We start from the raw sequence: 23,033 nt of genomic DNA on the forward strand, positions 1-23,033 counted from the left end.
ACTAACATGTGCCCTTAGAGTAAACCATTTATGAAACTTTTTATGGAAAAATGAAAAAGTAATTAACTGTTTTAACCGTTTTTTCAATTCCTCGTAAAAGCTTTTCCAAAATGAATGCTTAATGTGTGCCCTAAGGGCACACATTAACCGGACCCTTATTATAAAGTAGTGATAAATGTTGGAAAAAGAATAGAGGTACGATGAAGAAAGCAATGTTGTGAAAAGTACATCTTTATTTCACAACATCATATTGCAATGATGACCATGATTGTAAAACCAAATCTAAGTAGTTACAAACAAAATTGACATCAACATGTAATATATACTGATCCAACAAAAAACTGCTTAAGAGTAAATATATTCTTGCGTGCCAACTATAGATGCATAAATCTGGGGCCTTTAACCCAACTATATATATTTCGAAGGCAGGCATTTCTTGAAGCTGCTTTTTATTAAAGGAGGGAAATGAAGGGTGGGTTTTGTTCTGGGGGGAGCCACCTTGAGTGGCTCCTCACTCCCCACCCTTGTTGCATATGGCAAATTCTTATTGTCAAGAGAGCATCATATATATATAGCAGCCCCTTCCACGTTGTAATTAGCTCTGTGGTTCTTAAGACAAATCTGGCTCAAGGCTTGAGGATAAATCCTCTTTTTCTTACTTTTTTACTTAAAAAGATATGCTTATAAGTTATATGAATATATAGCCAAACAGGCTTACACACACAACAACAAAGAGTCAATTGAGGCTATAAAATTTTAAAAAGAGAGAGGTGTGGAAGACAAGAAGGTATCCCCTAGTTCCTAAGACCAGTCCCATGGAGTGCACCACTCACAAGCTAAGTCCTACAGGTGCATTGGACCCACATCATGTGAGAGGTCTGCTCCATAGAGCTGGCATAGGATATAATTATTGGTGGATGACAGGACAAACAACGAGGGCAATGATAAAATTACATATCACTTCGCTACACAATAGGAGTATTTTGATCAATTTACATAAACAACAAGGGATATTTGTTGCCAATGAGGTTTCGAGTGGAAGAATGGATTGATCATAGATAGATGCAATGGTTTTAGCCAGCCTTGTGTTTGTACTGGTTGGAGGCAACATATATAAACCAAAATAGTCCAACTTCTTTGGAAGATGAAAACATAGCAGAAGTTCCTCTCTTCCTTTTCAACATTTAGCCTTATCGTATTGTTGCCAAAATGTTTTCATCAACTTCAGTGTTGAAAATAAAACTTGGAAATACGGTTGTAATGTCCCTGGCAAATGGCAAAATCATAAACAAAGTAGGTTTAGAGTATTGAGAGTATTCAGTGTGATACAAGTAGTGGTTGACATCATGTGTCAGAGAAAGCTCAATGCCTAAATACCAAAGAATGCTAGTTTAGTTCTTTACATTGCCCCAAGCCAAGTATGTAATAACCCAATCATCTACTAGCAATGCATCATGCAACAGTCACAAGTGCAACACAAAATCTGTGACAATCCTAGATTATGTCCCCAACCCAAAATAGAAAATATAACAAAGTTCACAGGACGGTAACCATGCAAGAGCAGAACCAAATGTAATAGACACTCAATTCAAAAATAGCATTGAGAAGTTGATCTGGCATTTATTACTTTATGCTACAGTAGATTGCTAAGACGTTAAATGCATAAAAGGAATTTCCCATTTTACCATACCATCCTAACTTCAACAAAGTTAAGAGCCCAATTTTCCATATTCTTTCCCATGTTTCTCAGAAATCAGAGGCAAATAAATAAATAAAAACAATATCTTGATACAAGTTCCTTGAGAAAACAAACCATGCTTCTAAAGACAAAAGATAAAACGAACAGCAAGGGCAATTCAATGTCAAAAAGTCTGGCGTATGATCTTACAAAGTATTCATATTTGCCCTTTTTTTTTCTTTTTTATAAGTATCATATTTGGCTATCTTTTTCAATCACTCAAGTGTAAACAAAGGAACCGAATACTGGGTTTAGAAACAGAACTTGAATAATATAAATTTTAAAACAAGTAATTTTTTTGGACAGGAAAAGCAGAATTCATAGTTACAATAATCTATCAGCAGTTGTAATGGTAGTAACGATAATGATAGTAATAAATTTAACAATAAAGTGAATGGAGAAAGTGAGATACTTTAAATAAGCAAGTGTCATGTTCTTCAGAAGTGTTGGATGCCCAACAGCAAAAGCCTTCCATTCTTCTTTGCTAATCTTGCCATCCATATCGGCATCAATATCAGCAAATGTCTAAGTAAAGAAAGAAGTCACTGTCAATGCACAAAACTTCAAAAATGGGGTATCAGAAGAAAGAATTTTGACATGGAATCCTTACCTTATCAAGGATAGCTTCAAGACTTTCATCTGACAGCTGTATACCAGATTCTGAAAGAATGGCAACAACCATCTGCCTAACCTGAGATCTCCACAGTAAAATTGATGGTTGGGAAATTTTAGGGATACCAATAAATGAAAACAATAAGGAATTAACATTGCTACAATCTCATCTTTCTCCAACTAGAAGCACATAATGGACCAAGTATTTGAATGGGAATAGGAGCTGTACTATTAAAAAAAATGAAAAGTTCCATTTTGAACTCCAAATGAATTTGATTTTAACATTTTATGTTTTACAACATTGTCTGTTAGCAGAATAGTCTTTATGAGTCAAGGATACACATGAACCTCTTCTTTATCAATGTCCTTTGGATGAAAAGAAGTAATAGATAAGATTTACACTATGTTTCAGAGTTCACAAAGGAAAATGATCAAATGGAATGGCAAATTACAAGTAAATGGATTGGAATATGGAGGAATTTAGTTTTTATTTTTTTGATAGGTAGATACTCGATGAAGGGAGAGGTGGGGTTCAAATCACAGACATAGAACACCACAAAGGATGCTGTTACCACTGGGCTATCTCTTAAACGCTGGTTATTTATCTTTTTTTTAGTATGTTTCAGAGTTTATAACAGAATGAATTGAAAGGAAAGGGATACATCTTTTACTATTATGTCCCTTTATATTTTATTTCTATTCTTTTCAAATAGAGGCAAAGATGCCATTTTTCCTCAGTTAATAATGACAATAATGAAGCATTCCACCCAATATGGGCAGGATACAAAAATGGCTGTTGGAGAAGAATGGAACGGCCCACTCCATCATCCCATCCCCTTAAAAGGTCGCAAATGGAGAAATGGTAGGGTTTCATCATTTCCTTCTCCTTTTCTCCCGACCCAAAACAAGCTCGTAGAAAAGATACAAACAACTTTGACATCCAAGTTTATATACATATTAAAAATATACCTACTTAGAATTACTCACTTCTTCCTTTTCAATATATCCAGTCTGTCTCAAATCATACAGCCTAAATGCAACTGCATAAAAATCAAAGGAGAAAACAAAATCAATAGCTTAAACCGAGTGAAAAGTCTGCATTTATAGTTGCATAAAGTAGAACTGCTTCAACACTTACAATCAATTTTGTCATCCATAGGAGCATGAGGATGGAAAACACCGAGTGCACGAACAAACCCCTCAAAATCAATGACCCCATTTTTCTTGTCATCAAAAAGATCAAATACCTAGGTAAGAAAGGGTAGCAATTGAAAGAATTAACTGAATCACAAATCATATCAGCAACACATCTCATCAATTTAATCAAGTTTTGAAAAGAATATCCTGATTATTGGAGTCAAGCATAAAAGTCAAAGCAAAAGTACCCTGTCCAGAAAAAGATTCTCGCACGCTGGCATTCTAAACAGTGCCAATTGAAGCTCTTCCTTCAAATGACAAGCAAACATAAGGATTACAAATTTAGAATCTGGTTACTTCTAGGACAGTATTTCTAAAACTGCAACAAAACTCAATCATTTGAGCCAACCCAAGGTGCATAGTGTACAGATGAGTAATTAATTATTGGATGAAAATAAGGACAGAAAACAAATAAATTTCTTATTCATATACTATGGAATTGCCTCAGAGGTTGTCTTAGTTAATCTCTCACATATGTAAATATAACACATCTATGTCCTATCCCCAAATAGGCTAGTAATTACTACAGATTGCATGTAAATACAAAGCAAATCAATCTCAGAAGAGTAATGCAATGCATCAGAAATTATGATCCTGACTAATATGGTTCATTAGTTTTATTTTTCATTTTAGCAAGATTGGTCATCACAAACAATAGGACTACCCTCCCGACAGTGATAGGAAGGATTGTCTGCGCTCTCAATATGATTTCTCTCGACCTAGACATACACAAAATCAATAAAGTCTGGATGTTTATACAATTCATCTGATTATTCTTTGCGGTAAATACTCAAGTAGATGTCGCCTTATTAAAAAAGTTTAGAAAATTATATTCAAATACTTTAAAGTTTAAAAATAAGGAGTCATTATTGTTGCATTAATATCCACTAATCAAGTTATCATAACAATTCACAGAATTCCAGCTACCTTGTGTATGAGACCATCATCAACAAGCAATTGACTCAACTTTTTATACAACTCGCGCAACGCCTCAATTTCATTGACTGTAACTGTAAACAGAAGCACAAAAACACCAAAAAATCTCATTCCAATCACTCATTCACCATCACCAATTATTAAAAAAAAAATCCAAAACACAACAGCAACAGAGTATTGGACGCACATGGGGTTATATTAGCAAGTCGGACGATGTCATCAAAGGAGTAATACAAGTGCTTTGGTGTAGAGTACCGAGGAAGGCAGCGAGAAAAGCTGAGGACTAGGACTTCAATATAGCCTATGAAGGGCGCAAACAATACACATAAACTGCCTCCTTCCATCCGAGTGCTTGATCTCTGATCATTTCAAAGATCAACCCAGATAATCAAATCCAAATTCATACACATAACTATTAACTACAACTTTTCTCTGAGTTTGTCATTAAGAAAACAAACACATACACAAACATAAATATATGAACTTTGTAGTATGTAAGGTGAGAAAAGCTTTAGTCATTTAAAACAAAACACGTTTGTAGTCAGTGAAACCAAAATGTGTTTCCCGCCAACAAAGCGTAAATGAGAGAGAGAGAGAGAGAGAGTACCTGAGAGCTTTGAGTACAACCCATTTCTGTACGACACAGTACATTAGAGATGACAACTCTTTTTCCTGTCTTCTCTCTGTTTTGATCTTGAGCTTTAACAGCACACACACAGAGATCTATGTTTTTCTCTGTGTACTGGTCTTGAGCTTTAAAAAGCAGAGAGAGAGAGAGAGAGAGAATTGCAGTAACAGCTAACTGGAAAGAAAGAAGAATCGTCTAAGTATTTAGCCATTATTTACACGTATTTAGCCATTTTTTATTTGGACAGGATAATTACAAGGCATCTTCTTTTTTTTTTTTTTTTTTTTTTTCCTAAGAAGAATCACAAGGTATCTTGTTCTTAATATTCACACCCAAAATAAATAAATAGGTAAATAAGAAAACAAAGGTTTGACGACACTGATTAATTTTCTTTTTAAGAATAAAAAAAAAATCAGTAATGTATAATATAATATTCACCCCAATATATATATATATATATATAGAGTGCACCATAAGTTACATTTAAGTTCTATAATGTTGTGGGTTTTAATTAGCTTGACTAGGAAAATTTGAAGTTCAATTCTCACCTATATCAAAAAGTGATTGGTGCCTTGATTTGATGATAAAGAGCTATCATTAGGAGCAGACAAATAACTTCATTTACCCTATTATACACTATTTAATTATATAGCACAAATTTAGACTCTATTACTATTATACATATATATGTCAAGAGTCTTATAATTCAATTTGTTGACATCTCTTGATCTTTCAAAGAGATTTGGAATTTAAATACCACCCCCTCATTGTAACTATCAAATTATCAAAATATATATGTGGGGGGGGGGGATGAAGACTCGAGATAGTTGATAGAAAGGGCTAAGGCATTTCCAAGGAGGTAGACCTCGAGGAATATTTGCGGGGTATCCTTGGAAAGTACTTCCCTAATTCGTGTAGAGGTTGAACGTCCACAGTTGGCCAAGGCACTAAGGACGCCCACCTAACCTCAGAAAGTCGAGAGGCAGACTTAAAAGGGGCACAACGCAACCCGAAAGTGGAAAACAATAACTTGCTATTAAACAAGGAAGAGAAGAAAAGGGAAGGACAAAGCAGTCATCCCCTCCGCATTAAATGCAATGAACAGTACCCATACAGCTCACATCTTAGTGTAAGACCTTCTAACAAGATCTTGATGGGATAAGTATCAAGAAGATCTAATCCTAACCCTCAAAATGTAGAGTCCATGTGCATTCTAGCTAAATATATAAAGCCAAGAAGCACCTAGATTTGGGGAGGATTTTTTGGGAGAAAAAAGGGAGAATAGAGAGAAATTATCCAATTGTAACTTCTTCCTTGGACCAAACCCTAGGACAGACACTTAGCCATTTCAAAGCTTTTTCTAATTGAATATTTCTACCATATGCCTGAGATTGGTCAAACTATCAGTTTTTGTCACAGAATGGGTATTTAAAAGTTGACCTTGCACTCCACCTCTAAAAATGAATTGTGTGAGCAAATAGTAATACAATTATAACCTGCTTAATTTCCTCCTTTTTACCTTTTACTCGCCGCAATATATATATATATATATATTACATGTCATTAGAATAATTTTAGGAAATGTAAATTCTTAAGATTGATATAAAATATGGATATATCACTTTAGTGAGTTCACAAATATTTAATTATTTCAATCAATTTTAAGTTAGGGGATGGATGATTGAACTCTAGATGTTAGGGTTGGAAACACAAAGAAATACCAATTGAACCAATGGGTTATTGGCGAATTTTTCCTTAGTTTACAATACTTTTTGTTCTAAAATAGATGATAATTTATAAATAAATTGCATTTAAACGAAACCTGTGTGGGGCAAAAACAAACGCGAAAGGCCCATGCAGGAAAAATGGGTTTTGGATGCGAACCCATTACAATTAATTTGTAGAGATGAGAATAGCGGACCAACACTTGGACTTCTTATCTAATAGGTTGAAGTTTCAAAAAGGGTCCGAATGGAAAGAAGTAAAAATTAAACAAATAAAACGTGCAAAAGAATATATTGATCTTTCTTCGGTCAGTCGAGGAAGCTTGTTAGACTTAAAGGTTTACAAGTTTGATTGTTTTTTCTCTCTAATCTCCAGATTCTGATCCCTGTTCACTGGGATCATTCATCGTTTTATAATGGTCTTCTTTTAATCTTAACCATCCACTTGGAAGGTGGTTGATCTCCCCTAAATACTTGTCCCATACCACCTTTGAAGAAAATGCTAAGTGAACTACAGGTTGTCTTGATACTATTCAAGTGTTATTTAGCCATTAATGCGACTGACATAATTGGTGCAGGGCATTCAATGCAGAGGTGATGGGTGCTTTCTTGGGAAGTTTCCCCCCCTCTCTCTACACATATTAGCTACTCTTGGTTTCCTCAGTTCATGCTTCCCAGCCAATGGCAAGATCCATTTTCGTTCATTTTGGGAGGTTCACGTCCAAGGACTTCCTCGAGTTGTTAAGGGCCCTTGTCCAAGCCCCTTTTTCAAGCTATATCTGGTTTCCCAGCCAAGGGCTCGTTTGCTAGATTTTCACACTCCTTGGACATAGTTTGGTAGAGGTACTACTCTCGGATCCCCCACAAAACCTAATGAACATATGGATAAGAAACAAAAGTAGTTTGTATCTATATAATCGATGACATTATTAGTATGTCATTTGAATAATTATATTATTTTTAATAATTTAAGTTTCTTTTTTTTTTTCTTATTATTTTTTATTATAATTTGATAGTTAGGGTAGGGGGATTTGAATCCTAGATTTCTCCATTGAAAACACCAGAAGGTACCAACTAATCGAGCAACGAGCCTCTTGGGTTTTTTTTCTTCTTATTCTTGATGAATGAATAATGATAACAAGTAATACAATCGATAAAACTAACTCTTCAAATGTTAAGAACGTCATATATTATAAAACATTATAATGAGTGTTACAAATGCATCATGTAAAAAAGTCCTATAAATATTTTTAGAACAAAACTAGATTATACAGATGTATTGCACAAAATATCAGTTAGTTTATGAACACTCATATGTGTTGAGGGAGCTATAAAGAAAATAATCATATATATTTCAAGATAATTAGTCATAAAACGAATAGTTTAACTCAAAACCTAAATTACGAAATTTATTTTATTTATTTAAATTAAATTCCTTTATATCAGGGGAGCAAAGCAGCAAAGTTTATTTCTTTTCTACGTTAATAAAAGAACCAACAATCGGATTGAAAAGTAGCTATTAAGACTGAGGCTAAAATATTTACTTTTTTTTTTTTTTTAAGAAAAAATTTGAGATTGATTATAAATCAGTCAGTTAACTATGAAAAGTTATAAAATTAATTATTCTAACGTGAAACACTTGATATTTTGAAAAATTGTTAGGTACTTCTAGAGTACCATAAATCTTTAGTCCCCCCTCTCACAGAATGATAGGTCTCACTATGAATTTAATTAGTGGGATCTATTATTCATGTGAGAGGAGAGAATACACATTTATGGTACTCCGTGAATACACAATAATTTTTCTGATATTACAATAATATCAATGCTCATTCCATAAATTTCTGTAACAATAACCCACACAAAATGACATCATTTTGGATAGAAATATAGAAAAGTATAATTTTTTTTTAGAAGTATAATTTCTTTTAGGTAGGTAAATGACAAAGATATAACAGACCATTATAATGATAATAATTGATGGTATGTGAGTTCTAGTTAGTTCAACTAGTAAAGTTTCTGATGGTTGAATAAAAGATCTGAGATTCAATCCCCGTCTATACCAAAAACCGATTGGTGTCTATAAGTTAAAATTCTCTATTAAAAAAAAAATTGACAATATAAATTATAAGTTTTGAAAGTCAAATGACTATTTTCCTGATATTACAATAATATCAATGCTCATTCCATAAATTTTTGTAACAATAACCCACACAAAATGACATCATTTTGGATAGAAATATAGAAGAGTATAATTTTTTTTTTGGAAGTATAATTTCTTTTAGGTAGGTAAATGACAAAGATATAACAGACCATTATAATGATAATAATTGATAGTATGTGGGTTCTAGTTAATTTAATCGGAAATTTTTTGATAGTTGAATCAAAGATCTGAAATTCAATCACCATTTATACCAAAAACTGACTGGTGTCTATAAGTTAAAATTTTTTATTTAAAAAAAAAAAAAAAGTTGATGGTATAAATTATAAGTTTTGAAAGTCAAAGGACTATTTTATTAACATTTCTTTTTGTAGCTGGATTGTTTGAGTTCTTTGACAATGGTATTGCGTAATGATGCATAATTAATGATAGAGTGTCCTGTGATCCTGATGTGCCTCTTGGGTCTCCACAAAGCCATTGGCGTGTCTCCGCCACAGGACTTTGTCATTATCCAACTACAAGAACTATTAGGCGGTGGATGCATTATTGGATCTTATCTTATATATAATACATTGCATCCAAGTTATTTGGATCGGTTGGCACTGGGCACACTTCATGAGTTATGACATTTTTTAATAAGCAAAAGTAGCCATGTTTACAATGATGAATTAGAATAATAATCCTTAAAAATAGCTAATTATTGAGAGATTTCTACGGTTACTTTTTCCAACTTCTTTCTGGTGTAGGAGTTTGATGGAACTAACCTAGTGGCTCTGGTGAATCCTCTTGTCGTTGTCCATGGCAGCATCTTTAGAAAAGTATTGAAAGAATATGATTCGGCATTGGATTGATGTTAAATAATTGGGCTGGCTCACCAATTTATTTATTTTTATATATTTTGGTTTATGGAGCTTACAATCATAAATATACATCAATCAATCAATATCAATATATTTGTAAAAATAGAAATATGGGAAAGTATAAGGTTTCTCCAAGTGGTGCATTCTATACAAAAAGAATTGAAATATTCTCAAGTGCCACATCGGAGATAAGAACAAATTAAATATTGACTTTTTGTTTTATTTTGTTCAATATTTCAAGACTTTTCTAATTAAAAATATAAATATTCTTTATATCGTTTAGTTCAATGTTTTAAGACTTTCCGTCTCTCACAAATACACACAAAACTTTTTGCATTTTAATTCATCATTTTTATCTCTTGCACTTCTACCCCTTTATATATACCTACTCACAGTCCTTTATGCCATCCAATTTTAAATACACACAGACCAAAAATAATTTCATTTATCTTCAATTTTTCGGCGATACTTACCTAACTTTAACATTATTGTCTCATCTAATCTTAAGCCGTACAAGTTAGCTACAACCAAGGAAGAGGGCTTGTATTTTATATTGAGTGACAATGACACTTACGACTTTGATGTTAAGGTTAGACGTTGCGGATTTGTGGGTTTTGTAAATGATGTGATTGACTATGAGTGTTTGGAATGTGTGTTTTGTTTTAGAATTAATGAGAAAGAGAAAAACACATTCTATATAAACTTTTATTCTATAATATTCCTCCAAAGTTTTTTTTTTTTTTTTTTTTAATTTCTCATTAGTTCAATTGAATACTTATAATAGATATGTGTGTGCAATTTATAGTTGTTGTTTTTTATGATGAACTCATTACTAATAAATTTTCATAACAGTTGTGCTATAATACATATACAACATTCTCCAAAATCATCTTACATTAAACATTACAACATTATTTGTGCATCGCACAGATAACTTACTAGTTATGCATAAAAAGCGGAACTGTTAGTGATTTTAAGATGAGCTTGAAACTCAACGTTGTATGGTGGTGATCATGCATGGGGTTTTGTTTTTTTTTTTTTTTTTTGGTGTGTATTAAAGGTAAGAGAAGAATTTTTTTTTTCGAAACTCTTGACACACATAATGATACTATTTGATTTTTTTAATTAAAAAAATAGGGATTGGTATTTGGTACTACTTGGTTATCTAAAAGAGGTGTTTTTTGTGCATGGATATATGTTAGTCACTACAGGTTAGTCTCGTCAGATCCAAGTGTTTTTTTTTTTTTTGGAGAGTTGGCCAAAAAAGATCAATGGCTATACCGGTGTATTTTTATGCTTAAAAAAATAACAAAGACCAAAGTTTAAGAGGTTAAAAATAGACAATAAAGAAACTTTGGCTTGAGACTATTATAGATTCAAAAGTAAAATGAAAATAGAACATTGGATCATGAATGTCTGGTGGTAAGTTGGAACAAAATAATATAAAGTACAATATTTAGTTACAAAATTAGTTGTAACTTTAGCCTACAATATTATTAAATATTTTTTTATTGGAGATGAATTTTGACAAATTCATTGTTAGATTACATCTTCTTCTCATATCATTTATGCTTGGAATATTTCTAGAAAATTAAAGAACAATAGCTATGTCATCAATAAATTGTTTAAATTGTAAGTTTTTGAAGTTTAAAATTATGCATAAAATATAAGCTTATAAATCATATAGTAAATAATATCCGATTGACACAAAATTTAACGCATATTAAGAGAATAAAAAATATGCAATTCAATGGTTAGATTTTTTAAATATATTATAATGTTTATTTTATTGAGTAAGGTTGTAACCTTATGTTACAACTAATTTTGTAACTAAACTTTGTCATAATATAAATTCAACAGTGAGATAAAAGTGAAGGAAACAGTTATTGTTATTAAAAAAATTTGGCTACAAACTCTTTTTTTTTTTTTTTTTGTGCAAAACAAACACACACACAAGGAAAAGGGAAAGAAGTTATAATACAAACGCATATTACAAACTCCACTCAAAAGTCAAGGTTGCTTTTAAGAGAGTGTGGGGCAAGTAATTTGGCTACAAACTTGATTGTAGCCTAAGGCTACAACTTCCTTTAAAAAATTTAATATGGCTCCATATTTAGAAAATTTAATCATTAGATTGTATATTTTGTATACTTTTAATACATATGTCAAATTTTATGTTAATAGGATGTTATTTACTATATGATTGACTAATTTATTTTTTATGTATAATTTTAGAGTAGAAAATTTTGTAATTTAAACAATTGATTGATGACATGACTATTAATCTCTAATTTTCTTGAAATCTTGCAAGCATAAAGGATATAAAAAGAAAGTGTAATCTGATGATGGATTTGTCAAAATTCACATCTAATAAAAAAAATATTAAATGATGTTGTAGATTTAGGCTACAACCAAGTTTGTAGCCAAACTTTAACTGTAGTAAAATATCAATAAAACAATAATAAAGTAACTCACATTCAAATATGGCTATGGTAAAGTAACAATGAAATAACTTGCTTTCAATAGTTAAAACAATTACAAATTCAAAGATAGTAACTTATATGGTAGCCTACCTTTTTCAGTAAAAAAAAAAAACTTATATGGTAGTAAAAAAAAACAGTTTTAAGAGTTTAGAGGTAATGAAGCAGTAAAGTAAAACAAATTTAGCTGTAAAAATGGTTTGAGTTCAGCAATAAAACAATAGTAAAATACTAAAATATACAAGTCCAACAATAAGAACAATAGTCAATCCAACCATTAGGGAAATAGTATACTGCCAGGAGTTCAACTATAAAATTTTAAGGCTAAAATGCAAAAATCAATTTCTAAGTTTCTCTAGAATTCATTTCAATTCTCTAACTTCACTTTTGTTCATAACAAAAGTTGATGAAAAAGCTTTTATTGAATAAACTTAAAAGCTAGATGAAATGGATGAAACTAGAGTTAGAAAATTGAAATGAATTTTGGTGAAATATAGAGAGTAATAAATTTTGCATTTTAGCCAAACTTCTATAAAATTAGAGTAAATTTGAATATGATCGATGAATGGATCATAGATGACATGACCAATGTTGTCCAAGGAGAATGGTCTCTTCCTTCGTTAAACCTTTCATTGCATGAAAGATATTTGAGTGAAGTATAATAAAATGAAGTAGAGGGAAGATATTTTTTTCTTTGTTCCTCTCATGTGCATTTGAGTCAAGAAAGGATTATGATAGTAAGCAATAATTTGAGTGTGATGTGAAAGATGATTGTATGTTTGTATCAGTGCTTGAATGTCATCCATTTTGTTGTTTTCCTTGTCTTCCTTAAATAAGGCTAAAAGGGTCTTCTTCGAAAGAAAGAAAGAAAAAAATTAGAGAAGTGACATCTGGGGAAGGTTGATTTATTTTAAATAGTGATCCTGGCTTGTTGCTGACCTTGTTCTTTGGCTTAAGAGAGACAAGTTAACAAATTTTGGTTAGCTTGGTCCAACTTCTGAAAGAGTTAAAAAAAAATTGATGAATGCTTGGATAGAAGTTGTCTTGTTTCTATAGAAGAGATAAAGGTTTCAAATAACGCATTGAATATCAATTGGACATGAGGGACCTATTCTTCCCAGGGCTCATTGGTGATTGAGGAATTTGATCAATGAAATCTTTGTTTTGCAACTACTCATCCAGAAATTCACGACCACTTGTGACATGCCAAATTCATGTATATGGCTTTTTCATGGACTATTAAGAGCCGCTGAATTAAACATATATCTTTTGCCCTCCAAACTACAAAGCACAAGTTGGCCTTAAAAGAACTTATGGTATTGGACTATGATATTCAAAGCTTAAAACAACAATTCATGTGGCCTGTGGGTAAAGAGTTTTGGCTAGGTACCTTCGCTTTGGTCTTGTTCTCACAAAGAGAGAGAGAGAGAGAGAGCAGTGGCCTTGACGTGGCAATGAGCCAAAACTGTTTTTGGTGAGTTGACAAATTTGCATTTTTAAGTGGAAGAAGGCTAAACCTTAAGCTTTTGTTTTGTCTAGAAATGGAGAAAGTGTTTGGTATCAAATGATACTATATCAACGGTATCAAAATCTAATAAATGTGAGACATGTCAGCAAAAAATAATTACTCCACTTACAAATAAAACACATGTGTTAGTAGGTAATTATTTTTATACACATATCTCTCATTTATTGGGATTTGATATAGATGACGTAATATCATTTTATACAAAATCTTTTTTCCTAGAAATGACCTATTGAATGCCTACTTGCTTCAAATTCATTATTTTACTTACTAAGGCTTGGGCCTTCAAATATTAATGGGTTTCATGATTGATGTAGGTAGCACTATGTAGCCAATGACTATTTATTTATTATTTATTTTTATTTTTTTGGAGGAAAGACCCAAAGACCTTAAAAAAAAAAAAAAAAAAAACTCCTTTTGTTTGGGTAACTGAATTAATCCTTGAAATTGGCATTTATTCTCCAAGAAGCACTTTGTGTAAATATAGTCTTTATTGGAAAGCCCATACTATGAGAGATAAGAAATAATGCTACTCTTATAAGCATTGATCCATTAAGGTGAAAATATGAGTCTTGAGCCCAATTGCAATGGAAGAAAAACATGAGCTTTGAGCTCATCTTATGATGTCGAGAAAATACAAGCCATGATTTTAGTCTATGAAATATAAAAATGTGAGCCATAATCCCAAACCATTAGGCATTATGAATTTTATACAAGCCCAATGAAATTTGGGCATTTTTGGCTCTAAATGAACTTAGCCCAACACTTCATTCTTTTTTCTTAGCGAACTTAGCAAGATAGGTAAAAGAATCTCCACATCTCATCATTACAAGATAGACAACTGAGGATAGAATGAAGATAGATAGCTAAGAACTCTTATAATTGCAAAAAGAAAGATAGGCACCTATTGACAGAATAAGGACAGAAATAAGATAGAAAGTAGAAAGAAAGAAAGAAATGACAAAGCCTTATAATTGCAAAAGGACAAAATAAGGATAAAAAGAAAATAGAAAGTAGAAAGAAATGAAGGAACGACAAAGCCTTGTAATTGCAAGAAGATAGAATAAGGATAGAAAGAAGAAAGAAAGGAAGGAACAACAAAGCTATATAATTGCAAGAAGACCAAATAAGAACAGAAATAAGATAGAAAGTAGAAAAGAAGGAAGGAACTATAAAGCCTTGTACTATATCTGTTCCATGAAATATAAAAATATGCGCCATAAGCCCAAACCATGAGGCATTAAGAATTTTATGCAAAACCCAACCCAATTTGGACATTTCAGGCTTTAAATGAACTTAGCCCAACACCTCTTTTTTTTTTTTCTTAACAAAAAGGGAAAACTTATGACACACGTATGTAATAAGCATTATCCTTATAAAAATATGATGATACAGCTTGAGTTAACTAATGGGGTGGTGGCTGAACCAAAAAAAAAGACATCAACAATTGCATTGTTACAAAAGTTTACCCGTAAGCTTATGACCCACTTATTTCTCATTCCCTCAATTAAGGTTCCCCCAAAAAAAAAAGGTTTAATTAGATTTAGATGGTTTGTTTTTAAGAAAAGAAAATAGAGTACACATGGTTGAGACTGATTTTCATTTTTCTTCTCAAATTTGAGAGGGATCATGAACAAAGAGACTGCTAGCTTCTGGTGTATACAAGCTTGATTAACTTTGTAAGGCCTGGGTTATTGTTAAATCTTGCTTTTAAGAATCTTTGCACCGAAAACAAGTGTGCATAATTACTTGGACTGAAATGGAAGTTATTACATCCTAAAGTTTGCACCCAAAAAAAAAAAATCATCCTAAGTTGCAAAAAAGACGTACAATGCAAGATAAAAGAAAACGATAAACTTTTGCATGCTCTTCACAAAAATTGGAGTGGATAAAGGCAAGCAAAAGCAATGATGCAAGGTGAAACATTTGTTTTATTTCTTTTCTCCTTTTTTTTTTTTTTTTTTTTTCTTGCTGTGTAAAATTGTTTACATAAATATACAAACAAATGAAAGAATTTCAAAAAATTGAAAAAATTAGACATGCACAAGCAGATTCTATAATCTTTACATCAATGGGTAACAATAAGTTAAGGTGATTTTCTGTATAGAAGGAAAAAAAAAATTTTTTTTTTTTTTTTTTTTCTTGCTGTGTAAAATTGTTTACATAAATATACAAACAAATGAAAGAATTTCAAAAAATTGAAAAAATTAGACATGCACAAGCAGATTCTATAATCTTTACATCAATGGGTAACAATAAGTTAAGGTGATTTTCTGTATAGAAGGAAAAAAAAATTAAAGAATGGGTTTTTTTTTTTTTTTTTGGCTTACTGTCTGAGTAAGCATAGGTTAATAATCTTATGTGGTAAAAACAGTTGGTAGCAACATTGATCTCTTTCCCTTAACTTGTGTTCTTGTGTCAGGAAAATTGCCCCCATTATCTGTTAGATCCTCCACAGTACCATCTTGTGTCACATTCATAGGGTATGTTACCCAGTGCACACCTTCCATGTCTACCAAATCTTCACCACTGTAAATCTTCCACATTTGGTCACCTATCGAACACATCTTCTGCACACATTCCAGACTTTGTGGCTCTTGAAACAGTTCCTGATCAGCACATTTAGTATGCTCATACCACAGTGACAGACGGTATGCATGAATATCGCCGTGACTCATTTTGTCTTTGTCACTCTTGGACTGGTAGCACCCTATAGCAATCTCAGTGTCACGTTGCCCATCCATGGATCGCTGGTTCACATTTGCTGATCCAATTAAAATGTACAGGTCGTCCACTGAAATATAAATAGCGACAATGGAGGAACAGGTTAATTGTTAATATGTAAATCGCTATTAAGTTATCATATTCATTGTGGAAAGTAGAGGAAAACAAAGTGGAGGGAAATTGTCAAATTTTTGGCCATAGAAAACTTTATGTAAAGTTTTTCTTCATGCATTTAGTATTTTCTACTGGTGAAATCCATTTACTTAGAAAGTAATTCAAACAAAACCAAAACAGCAAAAACCCATTAGGTCTATATCCTCACCCAACCCACAGGATAGTTATAGGTCTATATCCATCCAAATAGTCTCTACTCTTTTTTGTTTTTTTGTTTTTTTTTTTTTTTTGGCATGGTAAAAGAAGCGATAATTGACCTAAATAAGTTATTGGCAACATGAAATATAATCTTTTGGGCAAAATTTAGGTATAACAATGACGCTAGCATAAATACCATGTCATAGGTTTTCTAATTAAATTCAACTATGTTGTTGTATTGACCAATGTAATGCAAAATGTACTATCTTATCTCAAAGATAATTAAATTCAAACTATGTAGTTCATAGACCAATGGAGCAACATGATTAAATTTAATTGAGGAATATAAGATAAAACACCTAAGAAATTGTACCTAATTTTTGTGTCAATCGTTAATGTAAATTTTTACTAAGCCATTAGGGCAGTACTCCTCTAACAATAAAAATAAAATAAAGCATAGAAGGAACTCTATTTAAGTGTAAACGAAGATTGACACACATACCTATCATGAGCTTGGAGTGTACATAAACCATGAACCTCCTATTCTTTTGAGCATTCCAATATTGTGTTTCAGGGTGAGGAGACTCTGGAGAAATAACTTCCTCTTTACCCATCTCTTCTCTATTTGCTAGGCAGAAGAAATTCAAGTAGTCTCTAGGGTGCCCTGGCTCACCACTTTCTTGTATTGCTTCTCCTATCAACTTATACATCATTGACATTGTTCTTCTAGTCCAATGCAATATATCTTGAACTACATCACTCTCAAGCACTCCTTCTGGCCACATTGGTATTAGTATATACACTGCAAACCTCTCCTTTGCTTTAATCTTGTTGACCACCTTGAGTGCTATCTCAATAGGAATCAAATTTCTGCAGCCACTATGTTGATCTTTCTCCCACAAATGGCAACCTCCAATAAAATACTGGTTCTCAATATAAATAAACCTCTCAGCTTTCCTTATTGCTTGTATGTAGGCTTCCTGGATGCTTTGCTCCACAGTCAAGTTTCTAAACATTTGGCTAGCTGACACATGGTCAATGGACCTAAATACTTGTACATTCCAATTCCTCCCAGAGGGAACGCTTGAATAACTTTGGCAGCTGAGATTTGACAAGGTACTAATGGGAACTAGTAAAGAAGGATCACATTGTTTACTCCATCGTTGCTCGAAATTGGTTAGTACATCCCAAGCAGCTTCACCCTTGATACAAGCATGAGCATCATGCCACGGCTGTCTTGGCCCCCCCTTGTCAAGGCTAGCTCCTGCAATACTGGTCTGATAAAAATCATGACAATGTGGTTCCATATTGAGATTGTGAAACAATGAATGTTGTTCTGTATCGTAGCGACCATCACAAAGATCTATTCCACCAACAAAACTCATAATTTCTCTATTGCTTGAATTTATTTGCGACTTAGTGTCTAAGGTTATGGTTTTCTGATGGTGAGAGAAGAGTGGGGCGGACATTGGGTGTAATCTTGGGCACAATCTGCATACTACTTTGGTGCGTCCAAAGTAGGCTAAGGCATATTCATCATGTGTTCTCATTATTCCTTCATTCTTGAAGAATGGTAAGGATGTTTCATCATCCCATAACATAATCCTTACAGCCACACCTTCCTCTGCCTTCTGCTTCAACAAATCACCAAGCTTTACTCCTTTTGCATGTGGGATTTGAGTTTGAAAATCCCTAACCTATTCAAAAGCGTATTGGGATTGACAGAACATGAGACAAAGTAAAAAGTTGATTCCCAGAACATGAGACAAAAGTGAATTTGGTAAATTTGTAATTAGTTTTCATGACTTACCAGCACCATATTGGGATTGAAAGACCAGCCTGCAATGTAAATCAAGTGTTTTGCACCCTCAATGGCATTGTATACATCCTCCCATAATCTTCTTGGAGCACCACAAGAATAGAATGGAGGTTGAAAAGTAGAGAGATGGTGAGCGTCTTGATAAAGTGTGACATGACAATTTGATCGTTGTGGAAATGTTGCATTCCTCAACCCCTGGAATTCTCCATTACTTAGTATCTTTCTCCAGCTTGGTTCAAACTCTGCTGGTTTAAACCATAACATGAATCGTAGCTTCAGTTCTGGATTTGGTGTTCCATTTTCCTTGAGGAGAGGAAATAGCCCATTAATCAAACTTGATTCATTAAGAATCTGATCTGCCTGGATGTTGATCTTTCCCAAGAAGCAAGACCATGCTGTTTTCATTGTGATGGTAATAGTTGAATTGGATGGATGAGCACAGATAATTTGAAAGGTCTCATTCCAAACTCGGTCAAGTTCATGGCTGGTCTCTGCTACCTTCCTGTCATCTATCTCTATGGTTACATAGGCGGGCTTTCCTCTTACAAATATACACTGCAAAACATTTAGACAGCATGATTCTCCCTGTAAGTCAGATACTAATAAATTACCACTAGTCCCAAATTCTTAAGCTATTAGGAAATATTCTAATCTTTTAACCATTATTCTATCAAATACAAAGATATTGCAAATGTTTTCAATGCTTAGCTAACAAGTAAAGGGTTACACATATATTTACGATACTCTGAAGTTTAATTAAATTGTTGGAACGTTGTCTCTTAAAAAAAAAATTGTTGGAACTTAGCAAATTTCATTGTATTGTATACTTGACTTCTAGTACTTACATTGAAAGGAGATAGTGGTGTATTAGACGTGGCAGAGAAGATGGTAGCTTCAAGTATTCCATGGAGGAATTTTTGCTTTCTCTCCATTGCTCTAGCTTTCAAAACAATCACAGAGAGAGAGAGAGAGAGAGAGAGAGAGAGAGAGAGAGGGAGGGAGGTGGGAGCTTAGATTTTTCTTTTTTTTTTCAAGTGTGAATTAGATTTGTTTGGACATGTAAGGGAATTGTGCTATGTTATTGGTCGCTTATAAAGGTAGATAATTTCGTTGTTGCATTTGAAGAAGCAACATAAACGGTTGGAAAAACTTGTAGTACTTTCCATCTCATTCTTAGAAACCACCTCCAAGTCTATCAAAGTTTATACTTCAAGTAGAAGTTTCTTAGAATGAAATTAGTCACTTTCCTTGCCAAAAGAATAAGACCAAGCACTTGTATAGCTATTAGCTATACACTTCCCAATTTTTTGTAGCTGTGCTGGGTCAATTAGTTAGCTGACTTTTTCGTTATCGTTTCATGTCTGACTAGATAACATTATCAAATTTTGACAACACATAAAACATGTGTTAAGGATGTTGCATGGCTCAGACATTGTTAGAGTCAACTGGTTTGCAACTATTGTACCATAATGCCAAGTCACAAATTTTTATTAGCAATGATTGAAAAAATCTTTACTTCCTAATACGTATCTGATTAGACTAATTCCCAGAACTGCCAAAGAAACCTTTGTTTTACTCAAACAACGCGGCTGGACTTAATTTTCAGTCATCAAAAGCTGGTTAAGAATAAGCCATGTTTTATTGAAGACTAATTTGAAGCTTTTGAGTTGGTTAGTTGGAGAAATTTTTGATTTATCAGTCACTTACGCAGCTACGCTACCTATTGATTCCCAGTGCCGAAAATCATATTCCTACATTTTTGTTTATAATATTCACGTATTTGGGTGATCATGGGCTATATGATACAATTGAATGAGTCAAAAACTATATTACATGTCCATATATATACGAATCTATTTGGTTTATCCAAATCTTTAGTAAGATTAAGGAAGCTGTTTTCTTTTTTAATAGAAACGAAGTCAAGGAAGCTTAAGTGGCTTTATTGGTGACCATCATCTTGACAAGTATGTTTTTGTAATGAAATACCAAGATTAGCCTTTTTCGATACCGTATTTGTTATCGTCTCTCGGGATCATATACCACGTATATACCACTTCAGGGACCTTTGAGTGTTTTGTTTAAGGACTTTTTGGCTCTTAATGCAAGTAATATCAATCAAGGCTAGTAAATTCCGCCCAATGATGAGTTTTCCAAAATGAGTTTGACTATAAATATATAATGGAAAATTTGGAGAGAAGCCCTTCAAATTTTTAATATTTTTTTTTAATGAATGTAAATTTTGAAAATCTAATTATTGAATTTCATATTTTTATTATATCTTTTATGTTTGTAAAATTTCAAAAAATGTCAAAGATCAATAATTATGTCATCAATAAAATGTTTAAATTTCAAGTTTTTATAATTTAAATTTAGGGCTATGCTAATGAGTGCTCCTAAAGCAATGGTTAACAATCCATTTTAAGAAAGTTTTGACACCGCTTTTATAGGAAATGAAAAAAGTTGTCAAAATTTTTTTTTTCTTTTCCCAATTGTTAACCATTGCATTAAGGGCATCTGTTGGCATTTCCTTTAAATTTATTCATAAAAAATAAATTTATTGATTGAATAGTAAATAACACATAATATAAACAGAATTTTACATGAGTGTTAAGAATATAAAGAACATACAATCGAATTGTTAGATTTTCAAAATTTACAGTCAATCAAAATAAATAGGAGGAGTTTGAATCGTTTCTCTCCAAACTAATTTAGAGAGAAACATTGTATCAAAAAAAAATTAGAAATAAACATTGTCCATAATATATAGTGTTGGGTATAAATGTATGGGTAAAATCTCATATTGAATAATAACGATTAACGAGAAGAGTGAATGGTTAATATAAAATAATTTGGCCCAACTTCATAAGTTTAAACTTATGGGTTAAGTAATAATCATATATGTTATATTAACTACTCAATTGGAGGTTTCTCAAAATGTTATCTCCACAACATAATAGCCTCCACAAAGTGTTATCTCCCCTACATATAAAATCATGGTGCTAAGGGGTTTCTAACCCAATTGGCACCTATCCCTCTCTAGTTTCTCCCCTAATGGGAAATATCAAAATTTTAATTTAAGGGGACATGATTAAAACAAAAGTAATTCTAAAAATACTAATTAATATACTTAAAAAGTATTAATTAATTAACAAATTAATTGATATAGAAAATATAACATAAATGTAGCCTCCACAAAGTATGGTCTTTTAACCCAATTGGCACTTATCCCTCCCAAGTCTCTCCCCTAATGGGAAAGTCTGACTTTTAATTTAAGGGGATAAGATGAAAATAAAAGGTTGAAAACAAAAGTAATTCTAAAAATATTAATTAATATACGTAAAAAAGTATTTAATTAATTAAAAAATTAATTGATATAGAAAATATAACATAGATGTAAAAATAATTTATTTTCATGGAGTGAGTTAGAGTTGAGACTTGTTATAATCATTGTTACTTTTAAGTACTCCTTACTCTAAAGTGACTAATTATGTATTTCAACACAGAAAGAAACATAAATAAGAATAATAAATATATAGTCATTAATAAATGAAGTTAAAATATTAGCTTAAATGTAAGTTTTTTTTTTTTTTTTTTTTTTTGGGGGATAATTTGATAGATACAATAGGGGAGAAAAGATTTGAACCCAAGATATCTTGGAAATACTAGAAAGTACTAGCCAATTGAATTACAAGGTTCTTGGCAAATGTAAGATATTCAAACAAGGAATCTGATTACGTAAAATATATAAACATTATTAGTAGAGAAATATTATGTCCACAATATTTTCACAACACTTTCTATGTGGCAAGTTGTTATTGGTGAGACAAAAAAGTAATTTTAATAATATATTTAAATTAAAACTAATAACAACTAACTACTTATGATTTATTATGAAAATATTGTAGACGTAGCATATTTCTTATCAGTATAATCTCCCTCCCAACCAAAAAAATACATGGTTATATAATGATGCTCCAAATATACTGACATTATTAGGCTAGCCCAACAAAGTCCATCGCTTTTCACATTAGAGTGGCCTTCATTTGTAGGTCTTATACATGACTTCTAGCCTTTCACCTTCAGGTGAAACCTTTCATCTTCAGGTGAAAGGGAGCAAGAGTCAATTGGGTGCAGCTTTACGTATGGAACCTTCTAAACCAATCTATTTAATTGTTAGCATAATCAAAAATGATTCAAAGTGATAACAGTATTGAAGCTTCGTGGAGAGAATTGAACTCCAAATCCTTGGCACATCAAATGAATCAGCATCTTCAATTTGTGGGTTTGTATTGGATTAGAAATTTAGAATCACACGCA

The 23,033-nt window shown here is 32.3% G+C and overlaps 2 protein-coding genes across 7 annotated transcripts; both read right to left on the reverse strand.

Moving 5' to 3' along the window:
- Positions 1 to 731: 731 nt before the first annotated feature.
- On the reverse strand, positions 732 to 5,332 carry LOC112039004 (calcineurin B-like protein 10). 6 transcript variants are annotated; one of them, XM_024071842.2, is made up of 9 exons: positions 5,091 to 5,332; positions 4,671 to 4,842; positions 4,475 to 4,557; positions 3,736 to 3,795; positions 3,489 to 3,597; positions 3,324 to 3,390; positions 2,349 to 2,429; positions 2,151 to 2,263; positions 732 to 1,266 (listed from the first exon to the last, which is right to left on the reverse strand). In XM_024071842.2, the coding sequence occupies exons 1-8, from the start codon at positions 5,112 to 5,114 to the stop codon at positions 2,176 to 2,178; spliced, it is 684 nt and encodes a 227-aa protein (XP_023927610.1). In that variant the 5' UTR covers positions 5,115 to 5,332; the 3' UTR covers positions 732 to 1,266; positions 2,151 to 2,175. The 6 variants fall into 6 exon arrangements, with proteins under 6 accessions (XP_023927610.1, XP_023927604.1, XP_023927602.1 ...); XM_024071836.2 differs by having other exon boundaries at positions 2,349 to 2,436; positions 3,489 to 3,573; positions 5,091 to 5,331; XM_024071834.2 differs by having other exon boundaries at positions 2,349 to 2,436; positions 5,091 to 5,330.
- A 10,679-nt stretch (positions 5,333 to 16,011) lies between these two features.
- LOC112039018 (phospholipase D alpha 4) lies at positions 16,012 to 19,823 on the reverse strand. Its single transcript, XM_024071861.2, has 4 exons — positions 19,562 to 19,823; positions 18,708 to 19,271; positions 17,400 to 18,594; positions 16,012 to 16,655 (listed from the first exon to the last, which is right to left on the reverse strand). The coding sequence occupies exons 1-4, from the start codon at positions 19,646 to 19,648 to the stop codon at positions 16,219 to 16,221; spliced, it is 2,283 nt and encodes a 760-aa protein (XP_023927629.1). The 5' UTR covers positions 19,649 to 19,823; the 3' UTR covers positions 16,012 to 16,218.
- Between the last annotated feature and the right edge of the window lie 3,210 nt (positions 19,824 to 23,033).

The sequence above is a fragment of the Quercus suber genome, unplaced genomic scaffold, assembly GCF_002906115.3.
Source record: "Quercus suber isolate HL8 unplaced genomic scaffold, Cork oak 2.0 scaffold_433, whole genome shotgun sequence".
NCBI lineage: Eukaryota > Viridiplantae > Streptophyta > Magnoliopsida > Fagales > Fagaceae > Quercus > Quercus suber.

Excerpts from the sequence above, each read along its gene's own strand:
- LOC112039004 (XM_024071834.2), bottom strand. The coding sequence starts at position 5,114 with ATGGGTTGTACTCAAAGCTCTCAG. Across the intron at positions 3,598-3,735 it reads AGAATCTTTTTCTGGACAGG|GTATTTGATCTTTTTGATGA; the intron begins GTACTTTTGCTT and ends TTTCTTACCTAG. Across the intron at positions 2,437-3,323 it reads GAAGAAGTGAGTAATTCTAA|ATCTCAGGTTAGGCAGATGG; the intron begins GTAGGTATATTT and ends TTTACTGTGGAG.
- LOC112039018 (XM_024071861.2), bottom strand. The coding sequence starts at position 19,648 with ATGGAGAGAAAGCAAAAATTCCTCCATGGAATACTTGAAGCTACCATC. Across the intron at positions 19,272-19,561 it reads CACCACTATCTCCTTTCAAT|TGTATATTTGTAAGAGGAAA; the intron begins GTAAGTACTAGA and ends AATGTTTTGCAG. Across the intron at positions 18,595-18,707 it reads TCAATCCCAATATGGTGCTG|GTTAGGGATTTTCAAACTCA; the intron begins GTAAGTCATGAA and ends GCTTTTGAATAG.